This window comes from Cryptotermes secundus, unplaced genomic scaffold, assembly GCF_002891405.2.
Source record: "Cryptotermes secundus unplaced genomic scaffold, Csec_1.0 scaffold1964, whole genome shotgun sequence".
In the NCBI taxonomy this organism is placed as follows: Eukaryota; Metazoa; Arthropoda; class Insecta; order Blattodea; family Kalotermitidae; genus Cryptotermes; species Cryptotermes secundus.
In genome coordinates this window covers 570,593-590,612 of record NW_019731612.1, presented here as the reverse complement: position 1 = coordinate 590,612, position 20,020 = coordinate 570,593, and the positions used below count along the sequence as shown (strand labels likewise).

At 46.2% G+C, this 20,020-nt stretch overlaps 1 protein-coding gene across 5 annotated transcripts in view; it reads right to left on the bottom strand.

The window, feature by feature from the left end:
* LOC111867323 overlaps positions 1 to 19,336 on the bottom strand; it is a 31,401-nt gene extending 12,065 nt beyond the window's left edge. For 3 of the 5 annotated variants that reach the window (XR_002843329.2, XR_002843328.2, XM_023857066.2), the window contains exons 1-2: positions 19,196 to 19,336; positions 775 to 2,002 (exon numbers count right to left, since the gene is read on the bottom strand). Coding sequence is in view for 3 of the 5 variants with exons in the window: in XM_023857066.2 (XP_023712834.1) it covers positions 775 to 2,002; positions 19,196 to 19,231 (1,264 nt within the window). In the remaining 2 variants the exon portion in view is untranslated. Of the gene's footprint in view, positions 1 to 774; positions 2,003 to 2,817; positions 2,885 to 8,864; positions 9,289 to 19,195 lie in introns of those variants that run through there. The other 2 variants (XM_023857067.2, XM_023857068.2) reach the window with 2 other exon arrangements.
* Positions 19,337 to 20,020: the final 684 nt, after the last annotated feature.

The window sequence follows — 20,020 nt, the reverse complement described above, 5'->3', positions numbered from 1 at the left end:
GTGATTGTGGAGCAATTGGTGGAATGAAGGTTGGCAGGGAAAACCGAAGTACTCGGAGAAAACCTGCCCCAGCCCCACTTTGTCCACCACAAATCCCACTTGACCAGACCCGGGATCGAACCCGGGCCGCCGCGGTGGGAAGCCAGTGATAACCGCTTGAGCTATGGCGCGGCCCTTGTCTTTTCTTAGTGGACATATTAAAAATGCATAAGTTGCATGAAAAATTGAGCCGGGATAGCGCGGTCGGTATAGCGACTGGCTACTGGTTGGACAACCGAGGGGTTGGAGTTCGAGTCCGGGTAGGGTCAAGAAGTTTCTCTTCTCCCCGTCGTCCAGACCGGTTCTGGGACTCACCCAGCCTCCTATTTAATGGTTACCGGGGGTAAAGCGGCCGGAGCGTGAAGCTGTCCACTCGCCTCCGAGGTCAAGAAAATGTGGACCTACACATCCACTTCCCCATGCGCCTCCATGGCGTAGTGTTTAATTAGTTAAGCACACGGACAACTTTACCTTTTATCTTTTACATGAAAGACACTCTTCAGCATTAATTTCCGTAGAAATCACCATACTGCTTCGAGCAAAGTGTGTTTAAAGATTAAAATGTTCCGGGCATGACTGACATGAAATAGCATGGCAAATGCAATTATTTGCGCAACGGCCCTACTCTTTCCTCCGCCCACTTCAGCGGGCACAACGGGTACTCTTGTTCTCAGGAACCTCCACCAATTACTTGCCCCCTGCCATGCTATTACACGTCACACACACACATATTACCTCTGAGCTTCTTAACGCGAGCCACGCTGCTCCGTCTGTACTTGTCCTCGATCATGGCGACGTAGCTGCAAGGGATGTCCTCCATCCTGCCGTAGAGCAGCGCATCTATGTCCTCCTCGGCAGTGACGAACCGGGAGCGGTGGAAGCCCGGGGAACTCTTTCCGCTGCCGTTACTCGCGCTGCTGTAGGACGGGCTGTGCGTCCTTGAGCTGGGATAGCTTGCCATATGGGGTCGTCGTTGTGGCAGTGGGCTGGAGCCAGGACCTCCCGAACTAGGGCCGGGGCTGGCAGAACGGTAGCCGGGACTGCTAGCGCTGGAACTGCGGGGTCTGAACCCCGGGCTCGGGGAAGAGTTCGCTGCCTGCTGCTCGTAGCGCTGCATAGCGCTGAGGATCGACTGACGCAGGTACATGAGGTGGTCTAAGTCCCTTCCAGCGTACTGAGGGTGGGAGTGCCTGTTCAAGCTGTTCATGACTTTGGTTCCCATTGCGATCCGAGGTTTCTGGCTTTGTTGACTGCCTTGACTAGCGACGGAATTGCGTTTGCTTCCGGGCTCGTTCCCGTAGAGCATAGCATCTGTTGGTTCGGGTGTGGGGCACGAGCTTTTGTAACCAGAGTCGATCGAATTGGAGCCTGCATATCCAATTGAATCTTTATCGACATCCGAACAAAATCGGGAACCGGGAAGACGATGGTCTCTTATTCCGTAGTACTGTGGACCTGCACCTCCGAAATCATGATCGTCAGATTCGCATGGATCCTGGATGGCGCTTATTGTTTCAAGGAGCGGGTTCGCAGTCTCCATCCGTTTGCGACTGCGCCGGTAGCGACACCGATGATGCTGAGGACGGCGATACACGAGACTCATATCGTCTTTCGAATTGCCCAGTTTAGAGGTAGTTTCAAAGTTGAATTCGGTGGCGGCAGCTGCCGGTGCGGGGGCCACCAGTTCTCGGTTCGGCACCGCCAGTTCCAGCGCGCTGCCCCCAATTACCTGTCGTGCACCAGGTTTGCTCCGGTGTCTGCTGCTGCTAGTGCGTGGTCGAGGGCGAGGCGCCGCTCCAACCACATCATCCTTCTTTGCTCTGATGCTCCCAGCGGGCTTAGGCTTCTCCTCAGATTCTGCCAACTTTCCGAAACTAGTGTGCGTGTCGATGAATTCTTCAAATGTAGCGTACATGTGCCATATCTGCCGTGTGAAGTCGTCTCCCTGGACAGACAGCTCCGCCTGTACACACAAACAAACGTGCACTGAGGGTCACAGGTCGAAACGCTCAAAACATTTACAGAATTACTTTCAGTCACACTTCTGGCGAGGCACGCATATGTACCATGCAGAAGCACGTCTGAGACAGCAACATGTTTTCTGCATACCAAGGCATGACGAACAGCAGTCCATGATGGTGTACAGTTAAAACGGAGAAAATTAAACAAGACTTGGACTTGCAATACTCCCATTATGCTTGAGTTTGCCGCACAGCAGCACGGCTTCGAAACCAGTGCGGCATTGTCTTCCGTGCAAGCCCATTCCTTTCTTACTCGATACGTTAAACTTAAGCATCACGACATGAAGACGTATGGAGGAGTGAAGGTACATATCCAACATTCTTAAACTTTACATTAGATGGAGGTGAGTGAACAGCTTCACACTCCGGCTACTTTACCCCCATGGAAACAGCCTTCGGTAAAAAGTGAAGTTATCCCTATTACAGGCCGTGGAGGTCCATAGAGCTGTGAGACGTCGAGGCTCCCATGTTTCCTAGACGATCGGCTCACAGATGACAGTGAGTTTGTCAGCCTTACGCTCCGGTCTCCTTTACCTCCAAGGAAGATTCCTGGTACCATATCTGTTAGAGACTGGGTTAACTCAGGGCCACAGTGCGGCTGGAAGAATTAGGTCAACTGAAAAATCTATTGACCTCAGCGGGAATCGAACCCGTGACCTTCCGGCTTGTAGGATAGTGTCTCGACCAACTACGCTTCCGCGTGCCTCCAACAGGATGCTAAAATATAATATTTAAAGATAAAAATTAACCGACTTACTACTGAATAACTTTGTGGTTTACATTCTATCAGCTATAATAGCAACAGGATCTCCTTTAGAGCAGGCTATGACTGTTTTCTCTGATACTGGAACTCGTATCGCTTAGCCTTGCACATTATACAGGCGCCTGCGCTCTTGCACGTCATTATGCGCTGTAAACATCTCAGCAAACTGGTAATAACAAGTTCTCTGTAAAAATTATCCTAGGACACAAATTTCTTTTTCGGGTCGTGGGGTACATGTTCGGCGTCTATTGCTTTGAACACTGCGATAAATGTAGTGCGTAATTGGCAGGGTTCTTCCTCACGACAGGAGATGGCAATTTACCAAACTCCATTGTTAATAAACACTAAAATCGTTTATTACGGAAAGACATTCCAGATGTGTTGCGCCCTACGAACTGCACAGGAGAGACAACCCGAATTTATGTGGCAGGTCGAGTGAAGGAAGGAACAGCTGCTGTCCCGCGTGGGAATGCGCTCCAGGGCAGATCACAAACCGCAATTACAGTCTGTTCCGGCAGCCTAGGGAAGTTCCTGAGCTACCTGCTACAAGTAGTTTTCATGGGCACAAAATGAATTCGCTGTATTGCACGAAACACACAAACAGACACAGGTTAAAGTTGTGTTAAGCAACGTTCCTGCAATTGAAACCAGTGTTTCGAATTGTTACACGAATTGAAACAGTTGTCACCTAATCAAATTACTAACCCAGGATTTGACTGGGGTAATCGAGTAAAACAACGAATAAACATATGTGAGGATAGCCGTTGTCCTGGCCAAGAGTCGAACCGAACACATCCACAACATAAATGTAGACTGCTACCGCTACGGAAACGTGCTGGGCCCCACTCATCCCAAAAGTTACTGGCAGCAGACTCATGTTTCAGGCGTCTCTGCTTCTTGTGGAAGCTCCCCGATACCTGCTTGGACAGAAGTCCGGTTTACAAACACTACATGACTAATGCTGTACATGTATATTGATGGTTTTGTAGCCAAATGTTATTAAGAAGGGCAAGGCAGACGAAGCATGCAGCACAGCTGCCCAGCCTGGTACTTTTGCTTCGAGGGTAGAGCAGGCCTCTATACGAAGTAATTGCGATCCAGAAAAACGAGCTGGTGTATGACGGATGTGCATGTTCTCAGCTCTCCCGGTCACGAAAAGGTGGTTTATGGAACGCAGCTTATCTGTTTGGGTGTACACTTGACTAGGTCAAGGCCTGGACGACTGAACGGAACTCTGATGATGACAGAGGGCACTGAAGACGAGTGGAGAGCGCAAAAAGCGGTAATTAGGAAAACTGTACTGTTGTACCCCAGGTTATTAATGGGTATCATTTTATTTAACGAAGGGCGATCTCATGTTTCATTTATTAGAAATGTATTATAAGTCTTGTAAATTGAAATACGGTCGGTGAACCAGGGGTTGGTGAGCCGGAAACCAGAGTTGGGTTCCCCTTTAGGCGTAGCACATTCCTCAGGCATGCGGCTTCAGTTGGAGAGTTTATAGGAAATGCTGACAAACTGGGTGAACGGCACAGAGGCAAGTTCCGCTTTCGCAGTGCAGGTTATCGTCCAGTATGACAGGATTCTGCGTGAGCAGAATTTCCATGATGGTGAATTTTGGGGGGTTCGGACGAGAGAAACCGCTGGTACTCTGACTTCAGGAGTCGCTAGGAGCAGTCGACTCTAGAAATCGTGAGGTAGGAAGGAGACGCGATGGAGTGAGATGTCTTCATTTTCACCCTCTTTTGTAAGCTCGAGGACTTGCCTGTGTTCGGTCCTGTATTTGTTAATATGTAATTTCTCATTGACTCATTAGGATATGAATTTTGGTTTGTTAACAGATTGTTAGAATAAAATTTGGACAATGCTTTTAGCGTATAAACTTTGGGTGTTAGATTTCTGAAGTGGAAATTCTGACCAATTATTAGAATATATAGATTTTCGTTTATGGACTGATGGTTAAGATATAAGCATTTGGTTTAGTAATTACGTGTTAGGATATAATATTCGGTTCACTAAATCTTTAATAGAATATATAAGGATTTAATTTTAAATAGATCGTTAGGATATAGAATTTTATTTACATGTGATCGTTAGGAGACATAACTTGATTTACTATTTGATTGTTTGGATAGGGAATTTGGTTTGTGCTGTGTCCTTTTAAAACAATTTGACAAACGGATTTTAAGAGCTAATTGCAGGGAGTGCGATACAGTGTTGTGTACATTTTATGGGTGTATATATGCACTTGTTGATTTCATTATATTTATTCTTGTTGTCACCTGTTGAGTGCTTATTGGGGTATTCGTAATAGTTATATCACTGGGGGGAGTAGGAGCTATCCACAGATGTCTAACTGGTGGCAATTACGTGGAATATCCTACATTTTCATGGTGGCCGTCAGGTGCCACAGTAAAACGGCTTGCAGCATTGGAGCTATAATAAGAATTTTTGTGCTGCACAACAAACTTCTGGCCGCGTGGGACAGAATAAGGATTTTGGGGGTACCCGTGGTGCATGACGCTTTCGGCACTTGTGACGCAACGAAATTTGTGATCGCGTTGGGATTAGTATTAAAATATTGGAGTACCTCACCACCGCTTATACAATAATAAACAGGTGAAAAGGGTTGCGCCACGACAGTACTATCAGCATTGTAAATATTCTGGGACATTTTCTTGAAGAAGTAAGACGACGTCTGTTTAAGTGGTCAATATATCCATTCACCAGCCCAAACCCTTTTATGCAATATGCAAGGTATAATCGCCAGAGTCGAAACCGTTTGCCTTGGTTTTCATTCGTGAGTTATTTGCATCAGTATGCAAAGTGGCTGCGAAGCTGCATGGCTGGCTGTGCAGACAAATTATATGTCTCCTTCTCGCATGCACTGAACAATGGGGTCTGTCTTAGAGGAAGTCGCAGGTTGTTTGTCTCGGAATAGATCAGTACTCAGGTCAGGACGTAGGGGCACATAATGATAGTATTTAGCGAGGGGAAGAGAGGAATGCAGTGAGGAAACCTGTTCCATCCATTGACCACAGAGCTCAGACTTACTCGCTGCTTCTCACTGTCTTCTGTCCAGACCGCACGAACAGCGGCCAGAAATGTGCGTCGAAGCTTTCAGAACAAGTTCCCCCGCCATCCACAACAGGAAACTTAAAACCAGAATATGTAGAACCCCAAACCCACCCCAAAACTGTGGAAATTATGTAGATGACAAAAAAAGGGGGATCTAGTTCGGATGATTGGATTTATTAGTGCCTTGGTTAAAAGTTCTCTAATCACGCGTAAACACAGCGCTATCGAGGTATCGCTACACAGTTTAGAGTTCACTGTTGCGACCGCACTGGGATTCTCCGACTTCAGTAGCCGTCTCCTGGCAACGGATCTCCACACAGAACCTATCACTTCAAGTCACTATGAAATCTTCTTGTTTTCAGTCACTTTGTACTCCCAGTTCCAGTTCGTTCCGAAGTTAGCAGAGCAGAACAGAAGCTTACTGTCGCCACTCAGCCGGCACAGTCACTCCTGGCATCGGGCCCCGCTGGGACCCATGGCCATATTTTGGTTTAGTGCCTAGACCTTTATTTTTTCCTCTTCGTTGGTTCTCCTTAATGATAAAAAGGAGGGGTTGGTCTTTTGTTTTTGAATTGGTGTTCACTTTCTGCACTGTTCACAAGTATAATCTGAAATTCAATTCTAATATGTAGAGGGACATCTGCCAGTGCAGGAATGTGAAGCAGCCTATGCTTCAATTTATTTAACGCTCCGAAACGGCCGTAGGCCTGACCGCCGCTAAGTTTAAGGCTCTTATATTTCCGTTGCCTGGCTCCTCCTTGTCCAATTGCATGTACTTTTGGATTTTCGTGATTTAGGATGACATCTGCCTGCCTCCTGCATAATTTAGTTACGTAATCATACACGTACGGAATTTTGAACGTCGAGTGCAAATCGCGGACCGGCGTGCGCCTGTCAGGATTGCCAATAGCGCGGAGAACTCTGTTCTGCAGGCGCTGCAGTTTCCGCCGTAAACTCCCAGGTGGGACAGGCATAAGTCAGTATTGATCTAATTAGTGCTCTGTACACGATTAATTTAATGTGTGTGCTCAAGTGCTTGCTTTTGAATATAGAGTGTGTGCCCAAGGCCTGTTCCGAAGTTGCAGCTTACAGCTCTCGTTATATAGCCGCGGCACGGACCGCATAGTAAACACAGTTCTATTATTGACTGCATAACCCCGTTGTTCTGCTGTTGCTTGACGGAAACCGCATAGAAAACAGTTTCCCTTATACTGCTGCATATTTGGAAGTGTTTACTGGCCGTCACATAGAAACAGCAGTTCTGTCCTTGCCTGTAATCGTTTCCGTGAGAATCTTTACGGACATTCCTCTGTTGTTGCGTAACGTAGCAACGGACTCTTTACCAAGAATGTCTTGGCGGAAAGTTCTTTAACAACCCGTTGCCTGGCAATGCGTTGACATGTCACAATATATTACAAAATACAATTGTGATCTGAATCACAGAAGGGCCCCCAAAATTTCTTCCAGAAGAAAATAACCCTGCTATTTGTTTCACTTGATCCTGGCAAAAACGTTGTTTGTACTTATCACCACTTGAACACACAGTTCAGTCGTCTTGTGGCGTGTGAAGGACCCCCCCCCTCCCCCAAGACTAATTTTGCAGGAAAGGGATTGTGTTGAGCTGCAAAGTTCATTTCACTAACTGCACACTACGTAGGAAATATTACGCTGCCCTTTAAGAATTCCAAAAATATCGCTATATCTCTGTCCGTATCTGCACTCTGCAAGGCATCACTGCCAAAGGATTCAGGTGCGCAAGGGAAGCCCGGCGGTAGAAAGGGACGTTTCGTTCTTGTGTTCTCTCATGCGATCATTTCATTTTAGAGCATATTTTCGTAAACTGTATAAAGACGGTGTGTCCAAATGTGGGGTGGGGGCTTGTCCCACTTGCCACCGACTTCCTCTTAGGCACTGCCCGCTGCAGATGCATCATCGGTGCATCTGCTCCTTCCACTTTCACTGCGCCCGCAGTGCCAGTTCTCTCGCTGCCAGCTGAACACGAATTTGCCATAAGGACATTTCTCCTATGTCCCAGCAGGCAGTTTGGAACATGACGACAGGTTGAGCGACACCACGCTGGAGGACCGCCCGTTTTGACTTTTCTGCAACTACCCTCCCTCCATACCTGGACACAGTCGCCTTTCTTCTAAACCTGAAAACTCTCTGCGCTCTCGGTAAGGGAAGTCAATTAATATGGGAAAGAGCAGAGCTTGCGCTTTCGATATGAACAAGATTCCTTTAATAATTGTATTTAAATATGTTTACATACGTGCTTCATAATTTACGCTGTGTTTTAATGAGGTAGGCGGAACAAACAGTACGGTCGCAGGTCAAGGCTGTATTTCGGGCTCAGTAAAGTTAACACAGAAATGCTTCTGTTCTCTCTTGTCTGCAAAACTACTTATTCGTATTTCAGAAGAAAAATATGCCTGGTAACCGAGGCATAACTCACGCGACTGCCTAACAATGCACTGGAAACTAATTGGATTGAGCAAACTTCACCTTGGGACGCTAAGAGACGCATGATTCCCAGCCTCCCTCACAAGGGCCTCCAAACCCGCATAACATATAAACATTAAATTAATTTGCATCACATATGATTTTCAGATTGGATAAGATAATGAATTCTCTACATCTTGAGTTTGTTCAATATAAAATCTTTCCAGTCAAATTCGATCACAGTGGGGCCCTCTGGGGAACTGACCAGTGTCCCCCCTCCGTCATAATGTTACGCTTCCATTTCTCTTTCGTCTCCTTTTACGTAGATAAACCTGGGCTTCAATTTTGAGTTATGTTTTAAAAACACGAACTTCTAAATTTTCAGAGAGGAGATGGGAACCTCATTCTCCTTGTGTCTCCGCAAACTTTCCTGCATTCTGAAGGGCGGATTGGCAGACAAAGATCAAATAATTATACTACACCGATCGGTCTACTGGCAAATTAACTAGTCTGTGTTCTCTTACCTAATCAGTAGCCCAGCTACAAACACAAGTTTCTGTTCCCGTCATGAAAACATCACACAACACCACACCACACCACACAACACCTCCATAGAACTCTTCGACAATCCACGTCGGAAGACAAATACGTTTTTATTTATTTATTGCTTTCTGAATTTGTAAAAACAACATTCACTTCTGCTTCAAGTTTGCATGTTCTTGACACACGTTGTTCAGTTACTGTAATTACAATTGCTTTTCATCCCGTGGCAAAAATAAAGCACATACAAATATACACTCGCAACAAAGACAACAATGTTTGTCTCAGTCAACAGAACAATACTGACAACAATGTGACACATTAAATAAACTGCATCACACGACGTGTCAAGTCACTGCAGGCGTGTGGATATCTATCGCGAGACTACGCAACGGCTCCAACTTTCGCGGCCCGCAGCTGCAGAGCAACTGAGCTGCGCGCCTCCCAGGGCAGCCCACTCCGTCCCACTCTGTCTCTCTTCAGTGGGACTAAAGTGGGTCTTGTACAGTTACCCAGGCTATTGTCGAGAGGTATTAACTGTCGCCCCGGGCACATGTGCCCGGTGCTAGTCATGCCCACACCAACATGTGAACTGTCAAAGGCTTGTTCAAAACAGAGCCCCTGCTACTGAAATGTGTCAGATTACATAAGTTTGTATTTTTCTCAGCATAGTTTAGTTAATTATGAAAACCTTTGAGAAAGCACACATATTTATGTCATCAGGTTAATTTATTTGTTATCTACGGAGGAAAAGATAATATATAAAAAGAAAGGTAAAGCTGTCCCTGTGACAGGCCGTGGAGGCCCATACGGTTGTGAGACGTCGAGGCCCCCACATTTTCTAGACACTCGGCTCGCGGATGGCGGTGAGGTTTTCAGCCTTACCGTCCTCTACCCCCAGGAAGATTCCTGGTACTCATTTCTGTTAGAGGCTGAGTCGACCCCAGGGCCATAGTGCGGCTGGGAGGATTAGGTCGATTGAAGAATCCAATAACTTCATTGGAAATCGAAACCACGACTTTCCAGCTTGTAGTACCTCAACCAAATACGCTACCACGTGCCCCTAAAATGGGATATATGGTAAGGTAAAGTTGTCCCTGTGCTTAACAAATTAAGCCCTATGCCATGAAGGCGTATGGGGGAGTGGATGTATAGTTACATACACATTTTGCCTGGGCACTAGCTGGAGTTAAGTGGTCAGTTTCGGGCCCTGGTCGCTTTACCCCCTGGAACAAAGGCCCCTTGTCCATTGGGTCGGAGGTTGGGTGGATTCCAGAGCCTGTCTGGATGATTAGGAGATGAGATAATTCTTGACTGTACCGGGATTCGAACTCCGACCCCTCGGTCGTCCAGCTCGTATCCAGTCGCTGTACCGACTGAGCTATCCCGGCTCTCATATGACAATTTAGTTTTCTATCCCCACTTTGCATAATGAACTGTTACGTACGCTACAGAGCGAAGCGTGATACAAAGAGAAACAGACGAACCTATGCAACTAAATTCCTCCTTCTGCAGATGTAAACGCCGGAGGTGACGCAACACGAGCCTGGAAGGAATCACATAATAACTTATGACTTCCGGTATCTACAATAGTCGCCAAATACTATATTAGCGCTATCGAACCGAGGAAAGTAAGTTGGGCGGGACATGAAGAACTCATGGATGACGTGAAAATTACATACGACAATGTAGTCGGGAAATGTGAAAGAAATAAGCAACTTGGCAGACGCTGACGTAGATGCAAGTATAATATTAAATAGACCTGACACTAATAATGACAGTCTTCGCGACACTCTCTGGCGGAACACTTGAGGCCTTCGGTCGTCATGTCACACGCCTCATATTGTCTTCATATGGTACTGTAACAGCCGGACTGTTCCGCCCTTCAGGACTTACAGGGGACACACGGACACGCCTGCGCCGGATTCATGTGGCTCTCGTGAACCAGGCAATGGAGGTCAAGAAAATCATACACGAGGTTAGCAAGCATCAGCTTCTCAAGAAGGATTCTGCTCCAGGTGGCAGGAGAGCTCCCCTTTAGAGCAGCTGTCAGCGACCTCTACACCACGGAACTTCTTTACATCTACCTGTTACTGCGCACCCCCCTATTCAATGGGTACCAAGGGTAAAGCGGCCAGAGCTTGAAGCTGACCGCTTACCTCCAGCTAGTGTCGAGGTCAAGAAAATGTGGATCTATATGTCCACTCCCCAGTACACCTTCATGGCGTAGTGCTTGCCACGTAATTACTTAAGCACAGGGACAACATTGTGAAGACTGCTGTCATGACACCTTGTGGTCCGTTGCAAGTCAACAGTCGCCTCCGCCTTCAGGGGGGAAGCAAGGCAGCGGCGGTTTCTTGCTTCCCTTTCTCTGGAACCCTAAAAATGGAGGCGACATATTCCTCCGAAACGTAGATTGACTGTCAACGGACTATATTGTGTCGCGGGAGCCGGGCTAGCACAGTCGGTAAAGCGACTGGCTGCGGGATGGACAACTGATGAGTCGGAGTTCGAGTCTCGGTAAGATCAAGAATTTTCTCTTCTCCACGTCTTTCAGACCGGCTCTAGGAGCCACCCAGCCTTCCTCTTCAATGGGTACCGGGAGCTCCTTCCCGGGGGTAAAGCGGATGGGGAGTGAAGCTAACCACTCACCTCCAACTAGTGCCGAGGTCAAGAAAATACGGACCTATATATCCACTCCCCCATGCGTCTTCATTGCGTAGTCCTTAATTAGTTAAGCACTGGGACAAGTTTATCCTTACCTTACCTACATATGTCCCAGAATCTCTTCTCTCGTAAGGACCTCCCGTGGCAAGCCACCTCGCACGTTTCTCGGAAGGATATACGTTTCTTTGCAAAGAAAAATACTGCCTTACATTCTATTCGACGAAACGTCCTACAGACATGTAACGCTAGTTTACTGTTGGACATAACTTGAAGGGTGGCATAATGTCTCCCTAATAAACTGCTTTATAGCACCTTACGTTTATTACACCTATAGCCTTGTAAACATCCCTGNTTGCAAAGAAAAATACTGCCTTACATTCTATTCGACGAAACGTCCTGCAGACATGTAACGCTAGTTTACTGTTGCACATAACTTGAAGGGTGGCATAATGTCTCCCTAACAAACTGCTTATAGCACCTTACCTTTATTACACCTATAGCCTTGTAAACATCCCTACTACTATAGAAGCAATTCTTAAGCTGGCTGAGTAGCGAATCCATGTTTCTGAAGTATTGCTGAAGCCGGTCATGACCATAACAAATTCTTTCGGGCAACACTTGTTACTATACAATTCTGCTGTTTTGTAACAGCTGTGTCCCTTACCAGACTGGGCTGTGAAGAGCCCTGGTCGTAATGTTTGTGATTTTAATTTGTCTCGCTTTCCAGTACGTAGGTATATCAGTTTGCTTTATGGGTAAGTTCAATGCGAGATGCGTAATGAACCAATGAGAAGGAAGCAAAGGTGGTGTGTCGGCTGTGTAAAGCTATCCCTGGGCCGTGGAGGCCCATAAGGTTGTGAGCCGTCGAGGATCCCACATTTTCTAGACAATCAGCTCATAGATGAAGACGAGGTTGTCAGTCCACCCTTTACCCCCATGAATATTCCTGGTACTCATTCCTGTTAGAGGCTGAGTCGACCCTAAGGCCATAGCGCTGCTGGAAGGATTAGGTCAATTGAAAAATATGATAACCTCACCAGGAATTGAACCCGCGACTTTCTGGTTTGTAGCATAGTGCCGCAACCAGCTAACAGACACGCAGAGTTGGTCTCTCAGACTGCCACAGTCGCTGAAACAGTTGTTCTAGGTCCGGAACAAGCCTGATCTTGCTTTCGCAGGTAGCTACATGGTCCACTTCAGGGAAGGACGCCAATATGCGCACCAGCGATATGAACAGGACAGGGTGTGACCTTCAGTAACCTCCAGGGCGCCCACTGCCGCGCAGCTGTTCGTGATTGCTGTGGGCTACCGATCGCGTCATGCGCCCTCGGACGTTATCAGCACGTCCAATGCATTTCTTCTTCTACGTGCCTAGCATACTGACGTTCTTGCGGCACTGGGGAAAGTGAGAACGTAAGAAATACGTGTATATGTTACGTGCCTCAGTCTCATTTGCCTCATATCTCTTTCATTCGTCCTACTCTGAACATTCCCCCCCCCAAACCCTGTTTTCGCGCACTTCCTTGTGCCCACGCCTACGCGCATGCGTGAGATAAACAATTCTCGGCCCAAAAAACAGTTTTACATGTTTCAGTTAAGAAGGAAATATATTGCCAAGTGTATGAGTGACTGTAGACGGGGTTTGAATTGGTTACTGCATTTATTGACCTCTTATTCACACGACTCGTGACTACAAGCAATTACAGCACTGTTACTGATCTCCACACTCTACAAATCACTACAGCACAAGTTAAGCCTTCTCAGTCTGCTTTTACTAGCTGTTTCCTGGTAACGGATCTAAACACTGGAGACTCTTCAGCTTCTGTGATCAACGTCGTTGCCCGATGATTAATACTCCACAGCACATAACACACAGCACACTCATTGTCAAAGTCAAAGTCAAAGTCACATTAACAGTCGGGCAGTCAGTCAGTCAGTCTTGATGGGGCTCATGACCAGATATTTATTACTATTTGACAGTTACAGTTTTGTTACTGTGGGGCGCCCTCTCAGACGAGAGGACGGGTCTGTCTTTTGTCAGAGTCATTTTCTGCAGTAAATGTCGTTTGTCATAATGTAAAGGATATAGCTCCAATTGTCCTGCTTATACCAACTCGGTATGGACGGTGTAGAAAACACCGTTTCCAAAAATCCCTTTACTGTTGGTACTTGCTTATTAAGAATCTGTTGCCTAGCAGCGGACGTTGTTTCGCTGTCTGTTTTGCGGTCGCTACCTAGCAACGCGTCTCTCTACATGTTACAACATATTATTGTAGACAACGTCATAATTTTCTCACAGAATTCTTTTCAGATACCTGAACTCGTTACAGAGTCACAAGGCTTCGAATATGCTAAATAAGAATTCTAGAACAACAGACAAGGGGTTGTCTTGCAGTTAGAAAGTTGGAAGTGGACTTAATGTCACAGAATAGAATACACTAAGTTATATTAAACGCGCTCTATGAGAGTAACAAATTTCCAGCCACACTATTGTCCTGAGTTCGACTCAGTCTCTGACAGAAATGAGTACCAGGAATTTTCCTGCCGATAATGGGCGGCCGGTGCGAAAGGCTGACAACCTTACCGCCATCTGTGAACCGATTGTCTAGAAAATGTGGGAGCCTCGAGGTCTCACAAGCCTATAGGCCTCCGCGGCCTGTTACAGGGATAGCTTTACCTTTTATTACGCCTGGTAGTGTGTCGCTGACAACCAGATGACGTCCTGTAGCTTACACCCCAAGCGGAATTGTCTCCAGTTGCTGCAGAAGTAAGACGAAATTTCTAGTTACATAACGAGCAAACCGAAATTTAATTTAATATCGAGAAGATAATCGTATTTAAAGTTGAAGAACTGTCACGTTGAGAAGCAGAGGCGCAAGTGAGGATATCAAAGTGTCAGCCGAAGAGCCAAAAGAAAACAAAGCACGGCTTAAGGAAGAGCAAGCCCTGCTCTAAGTTTGCAGATCAAAGGAAGCAGCTGACATGCAGTGCCTTGGAGTGTGACTGGGGCGGGCTAATGGAGAGAACTCTGCAGAACTTTATGAACAAAGAGAGGATAAAATTAATGATGCTTAAGGAAGCAACGAAAGCACAGATATAATTTAATTAAAAGGGCTACCAACTTAAAAGGAGTGTGAGAAAATGACTCTGAAAACGTTAACCTACGTCCAGCATTCTAGAATACTGTGACATGTAGACCCACTGTAAACAGACTGTACGACAGTCGTTGCTAGGGAACAGCTCTGAGGACACGTTGCTTCCCCGGCAAAGAAAGAGCACGTAATGATGGAAGAGATATTTTTATGTGCCTTCCATACCGGAGCTATGAACGAGTACTGGTTGTTTGGATCAGTTAAGTTCCCGTGTGGAGGCGGGGTCAAGCATCTCCACCGTAGCTGGCGAGGACCAGCAGCAATTGTAAATGACAGACCTATCCTCTCGCGGGATAGGATATTACATAAGAACTATGACCGCAAGCGTTCAGTTGAAAAAAAATGCCGGTCATGAGTCTCAAGGGGCTTGGCGCCAAGACGAACTGATTGGCGGCAAACCGTCAGTCCTAAAGTGACTCTGACTCTGACTCTGGTTAAGTCAGTTGAGGTTACAATTGTGAGAAGTGAGCAGCTAGTAGCTGAGGCCGGAGAGAGTTCGAGAACCCAGAGGAAGTGGAACATCAGCCGTTAGAAGCAGCTACCAAGTAACGGCTAGTGAAGACTGAGAAGACTTTATGTGTGCTGTACTTACACTGATTTTTCAAGTGTGTAACTGAGTGAGGCTGTCGTAGTTATTTGTAGTTACGTTCTGTAAGTGTCCAACAAATCCGATTACCAATCCAAACAGCGTCTGTAGTCACTCAATCACGTGAAGATATTATTATTAGCTGGTGGATTATATAACCATTATGGAGTGTGAAGGTAAACCTGCTCAGACATTGATACTTGATTGTGTTTTTGGCAAAGTACAGACTGGCACCCTAACGGGAAGTTTGGAGCTGTGTAAATCCCCAGCACTAGAACAGAAAATGATGTTCTGAGATCCACAAAATCCTGAGTCCAAGTCGTAGCGAGGAGTTTCCAAGGCAGAGGAATGCCCACATCACTCTGCCTGTTTACGGGGCGTGACAGGCGTACCCTCAGCTGCAGCAAGTGTCAAGACAGGCGGAGCTACTAGCCACACGCAAAATACACGTACCATTATCGAACCTGCTTCTCGGAGGGTTTAACTCCGTAGGTGAAAGGGAACATTGAACTCGGTTCATCAGCCTGGACTTCCATGTAGAAATTCAACTATCGAGCAGGTATTGCGGTGTCCGGAGTGGGTACCACATACCAGACTACACGGTTTCCTAATGCAGCACACCACACTCGAACTCTTCACTCCACTTAGAAACCTTAGGTCGCATATCTGTCTAATTAATTTCTTGTTAAGAATGGTCCATACAGAAGGGGTGCTTTAAGGTCACGGCTTTTCCTTTCTGCTTCAGAACATGGAACCACCGACAAGACGGTGTCTTAACAATGCTCATACATGGGCCAAAATATACACGAAACAGAAACAAACACAGGAAAGACCCGATTATATGTTCATGTAATATTAACAGAATGTACGGTGGAATATTAATACAGAAAGTGGTGACTAGTAATTTAATATACTGTATTTTCGAAATCCAAGTAGGCCTATTTGGGAACGGTAATGGCAAACGAAGCCGGTCACGGTAGCCGAGCGATCTAAGGCATGTACTGTCTTCGCTCGCTTGGAAGCCGGGATCGTGGGTTCGAATCCCACTCAGGGTATGGATGTTTAGTTTGTGTGTGTGCGTTTTTCTGTGTTTTTGTGTACAGGTAGAGGCCTTGCGATGAGCTGATCACCCGCCCAAGGAGTCCTACGAAATGTGTAAGATCTAGAAAAACAGTAGTGAACAGTGAAGTTCATGGAGGTAGGCCTAGGCCCACTGGGGCTGTAGTGCCAAGGGAAAAAAATGGCAAACGAAATTACGTTCACGGTTAAATTAAAAGATTGTAGCACGCTACAAGCCGGAAGGTCGTGGGTTCGAGTCCCGATGAGGTCATTGGATTCTTTCAATTGACCTAATCCTTCCGGCCGCACTATGGCACTGGGGTTGACTCAGCCTCTAACAGGAATGAGTACCAGGAATTAATTAAACACTTTTCCTGCGGAGTAAAGCGCGGCCGGCGCGTAAGGCTGACAACCTTACCGCCATCTTTGAGCCGATTGTCTAGATAATGTGGGACCCTCAACGTCTCACAGCCCTATGGGCCTTGATAGCCTGTTACAGGGATAGCCACCCATTTCAAGGTAACAACCACGAAATGAGAAACTATGCAACAGCCGTTGCTAAGTAATTGACTCTGTCGCAGTTAGTAAGTCAGGGGGAGGATTTTGAACTGCTGCAGTTCATTCGTTGTAAGCTGTTGCTATGAGAAGCTGGCAGCTGAGGCCGGAGACGTTTAGGGAACCCAGGGAAGGGGAGCGTCCGCCGTTGGAAGCCGGTGTCAGGCAACGGCAGTGAGTACGTGACTGTGGACACTAGTGTGTGTGTGTGCGTGCGTAACAGTGTAATCGCGCCCTGTATTAAAGTTTACAATAAATCGAATCATCGATCCAAAATCTGTCTACAGCCACACTCCATAAAGAGGTGACAAGTATTCAATTTGGGAAACGTTTGTTCTCATGTTCACTGCTGTGACTATGACAAATCTTGCCTTCTGGGACCAGATTCCTTGTGGCCTGATATTGCTGCTGTATCTAACGTAATTAGTTGTGCTGGCGTACGGGTGTGAAACTCGGTCCCTCAATCGAGGCTACTATGCGGATTGAAATTTTTCGAAAACAAATGAAAAGAGGAATGTTTTGGATCCAAAACGATGCAGCAAACAGTAACTTGAAATAATCATATGATGAAGGGCTTCATAATTTGTACACTTCCTTAACATCATCAGGGTGTTCAGATCAAGCAGGAAAGAGATTCTTACAGGATTTTGGCTGCGAAACTTCAAGGGAGGAGGCCGGAAAAGACTCTTAAGAGGCATAGAAGGCATGACAGAGTTTGGCGATGAGACGTGAGAAAGCGCAGACCGAATTCAATTGATTCTTGATAGAGTCAAATAGGGGATTGGGGGGGGGCGAATTTTCGAGTTGTACGAAACGGAAGAAGCCAATTATTGTATGATCAGCCGAATGATTACCAACTCTTGAAAGAAGAGCATCTTCCATGTTGTTGGCCACTCATTATGTTCACAAAAATTCTTCTGAAAATTCGACGTTTAGGGATATAATGTACATGGCTCAGATCTAACAATATGAATATCAGTACTTTCATACGATATTCGAAGATAAAAATGTCCTGCATTTCCTCAATATGTGTACAAACATAAACTGAAAAGTTCAGATTCACACACCTNGGCGATACGTTCCTCCGAAACGTCGGTTAACACCACATATACACGGTGCCAAATCCCAGAAGACTGCTTTCTTCATAGTCACCGCCGTGAAAGCCTCAAATCTTACATATATATATATATTGAAGATTTTTAATAAAAAAATATCAAGGACATTCAACGAGCTCATAGAGAAGCACTACTCTTTCTTCACGGAAGGTGGTAAAGGCCACACACACTTTGCACCAAAATCCATTTCATTACTCTCAGTGACCTGCGTACTTGGGTACAAATGTTGAGTTATCTTCATGGAAGTTTAATGAAGATTAGAGGTTTTCATAGCGGTGACTAAGAAGAATGTCGTCTTCAGCCGTCTGTAGCCACCTGCTCCCCCTGGTTCCTCGCTCTCGGATATTTTCTCTCTACCCTGAAGATTGAGGCGATACGTTCCTCCGAAACGTCGGTTTGTACAATATCTACACGGCGCCACATCCTAGAAGAAGGCATTCTTTGAAGTTTAATGAAGTGTAACATAGCGGCCCACATCAATAGATGTGGACATACCTAACCTCTTTTCCAAGCTGGCGAGATCAATATTAACAGTGCTCCTTGCTGCCTGTTCGCAGGCGGCACAACTGTTGTTTCCCCTCAGTGAAATGGTTACAGAATTTCCCGTGCTTGTTCCCGAAGGATCTCTTAAATGATCCATGTCCTGCTAGAAGATTCGATATTCAAATACATGTGATAGTCCTTCGTACAGAGGCTACCAGTCATGAACCAGGAGAAACAGTATCTAGCGGCAATGTCCGGCTCCCTCAGCCAGACGCTGCCAATAGGGATTCTAGTCAGACGTACTGAAGGAAGTAGACAGTCCAGAACAAAAGAGTGTTCCGTCTGACAGGTCCTGCGTTAGTTTTCACACGTAATGAATACAGGCTTCGACAAGCTTACATCACGTAATAATCCTCAGCATGAAATAAATATCTTGTATGCTCGTGAGAACTGTACTGTATCCACGCTGTGCTGAGGTAAGGACGCGTACATCGAGCACAAATTACAATTCGGACGAAATTTTTATGAATGAAGTTGCAACTTTTCCATTTCATAGAATAACTATGCAGCACTGAGAGTTGGGTTTCAATGCTTTACTAACACAGGAAACGTCAACAACAAAATATAAAGATTCTGGAAATTTATGTCTTAAAGGAGACAAGAAAAGTTTATTTTATCCGATAAACATTTCTTCTTACCATATTCTGGCGAAGTTTCTGCAAGAGCCGGTCCATGTCTAGAAGACTCGATTAACTTGTGCTGCGGGACCAGGCGTCCATTCTGAACGTGTCACACCACCGCGAAACTGGCATATCGATCCCAAGTCTGCCGCCATCTTCACGGACCACTCCCACTCGCGACGGAACAGTAGAGGCACCCTGTGATGAGACGCCGAACTTGCAATCACCTGAGCCTCCTAGGCTCTGTCGATAAGGCAACAGAATGTGTTGCCTTTTCGACTGAGGCAAACAAACGCAATCATGAAAGTTAGCGGGGCAGAACGCTGATATCGCTAACAAATGTTCTAATTTCCTTGAGCAATCATGCACATTCTGTATGGCAAGCGACTCCCCTCCTGCAATAAAGGAGCCCATACACGTACGAGTCTGGCTCGTGAGTCCGACTCGGGTTCCAATGAGCCAAACTCGTCCGTGTTTGGGTCGCAAAGTTGGGAGTCAGCTCATGCGTTTGTGGTGAAATTAATCCGAGCCCGGCTCCCGAGTCAAGCTTGCCGAGCCGGACTCGTACGTGTATGGGCCCCTTTAGACGAACTCATTCTGGCCTCCGTTCAGACCAACAGAGTTCTTCGTGCAACTTTATCTTCACGGACGCTCTCCAACAGCACTGTCTGGCTTCGTGTGGCCCAGCCAAGTGCGTATATGTGAGAAACAGACAAGTCCTACTGTTTAATAACCTAACCTAACTTCATGGAGCTGAGCCCTTCTTGAGAAGCCGCCAAACACGCAGCTACTCAAGAACTTCCCAAAATTTGATTGAACCTGAAGGTCCATTGCCTTGTTCAT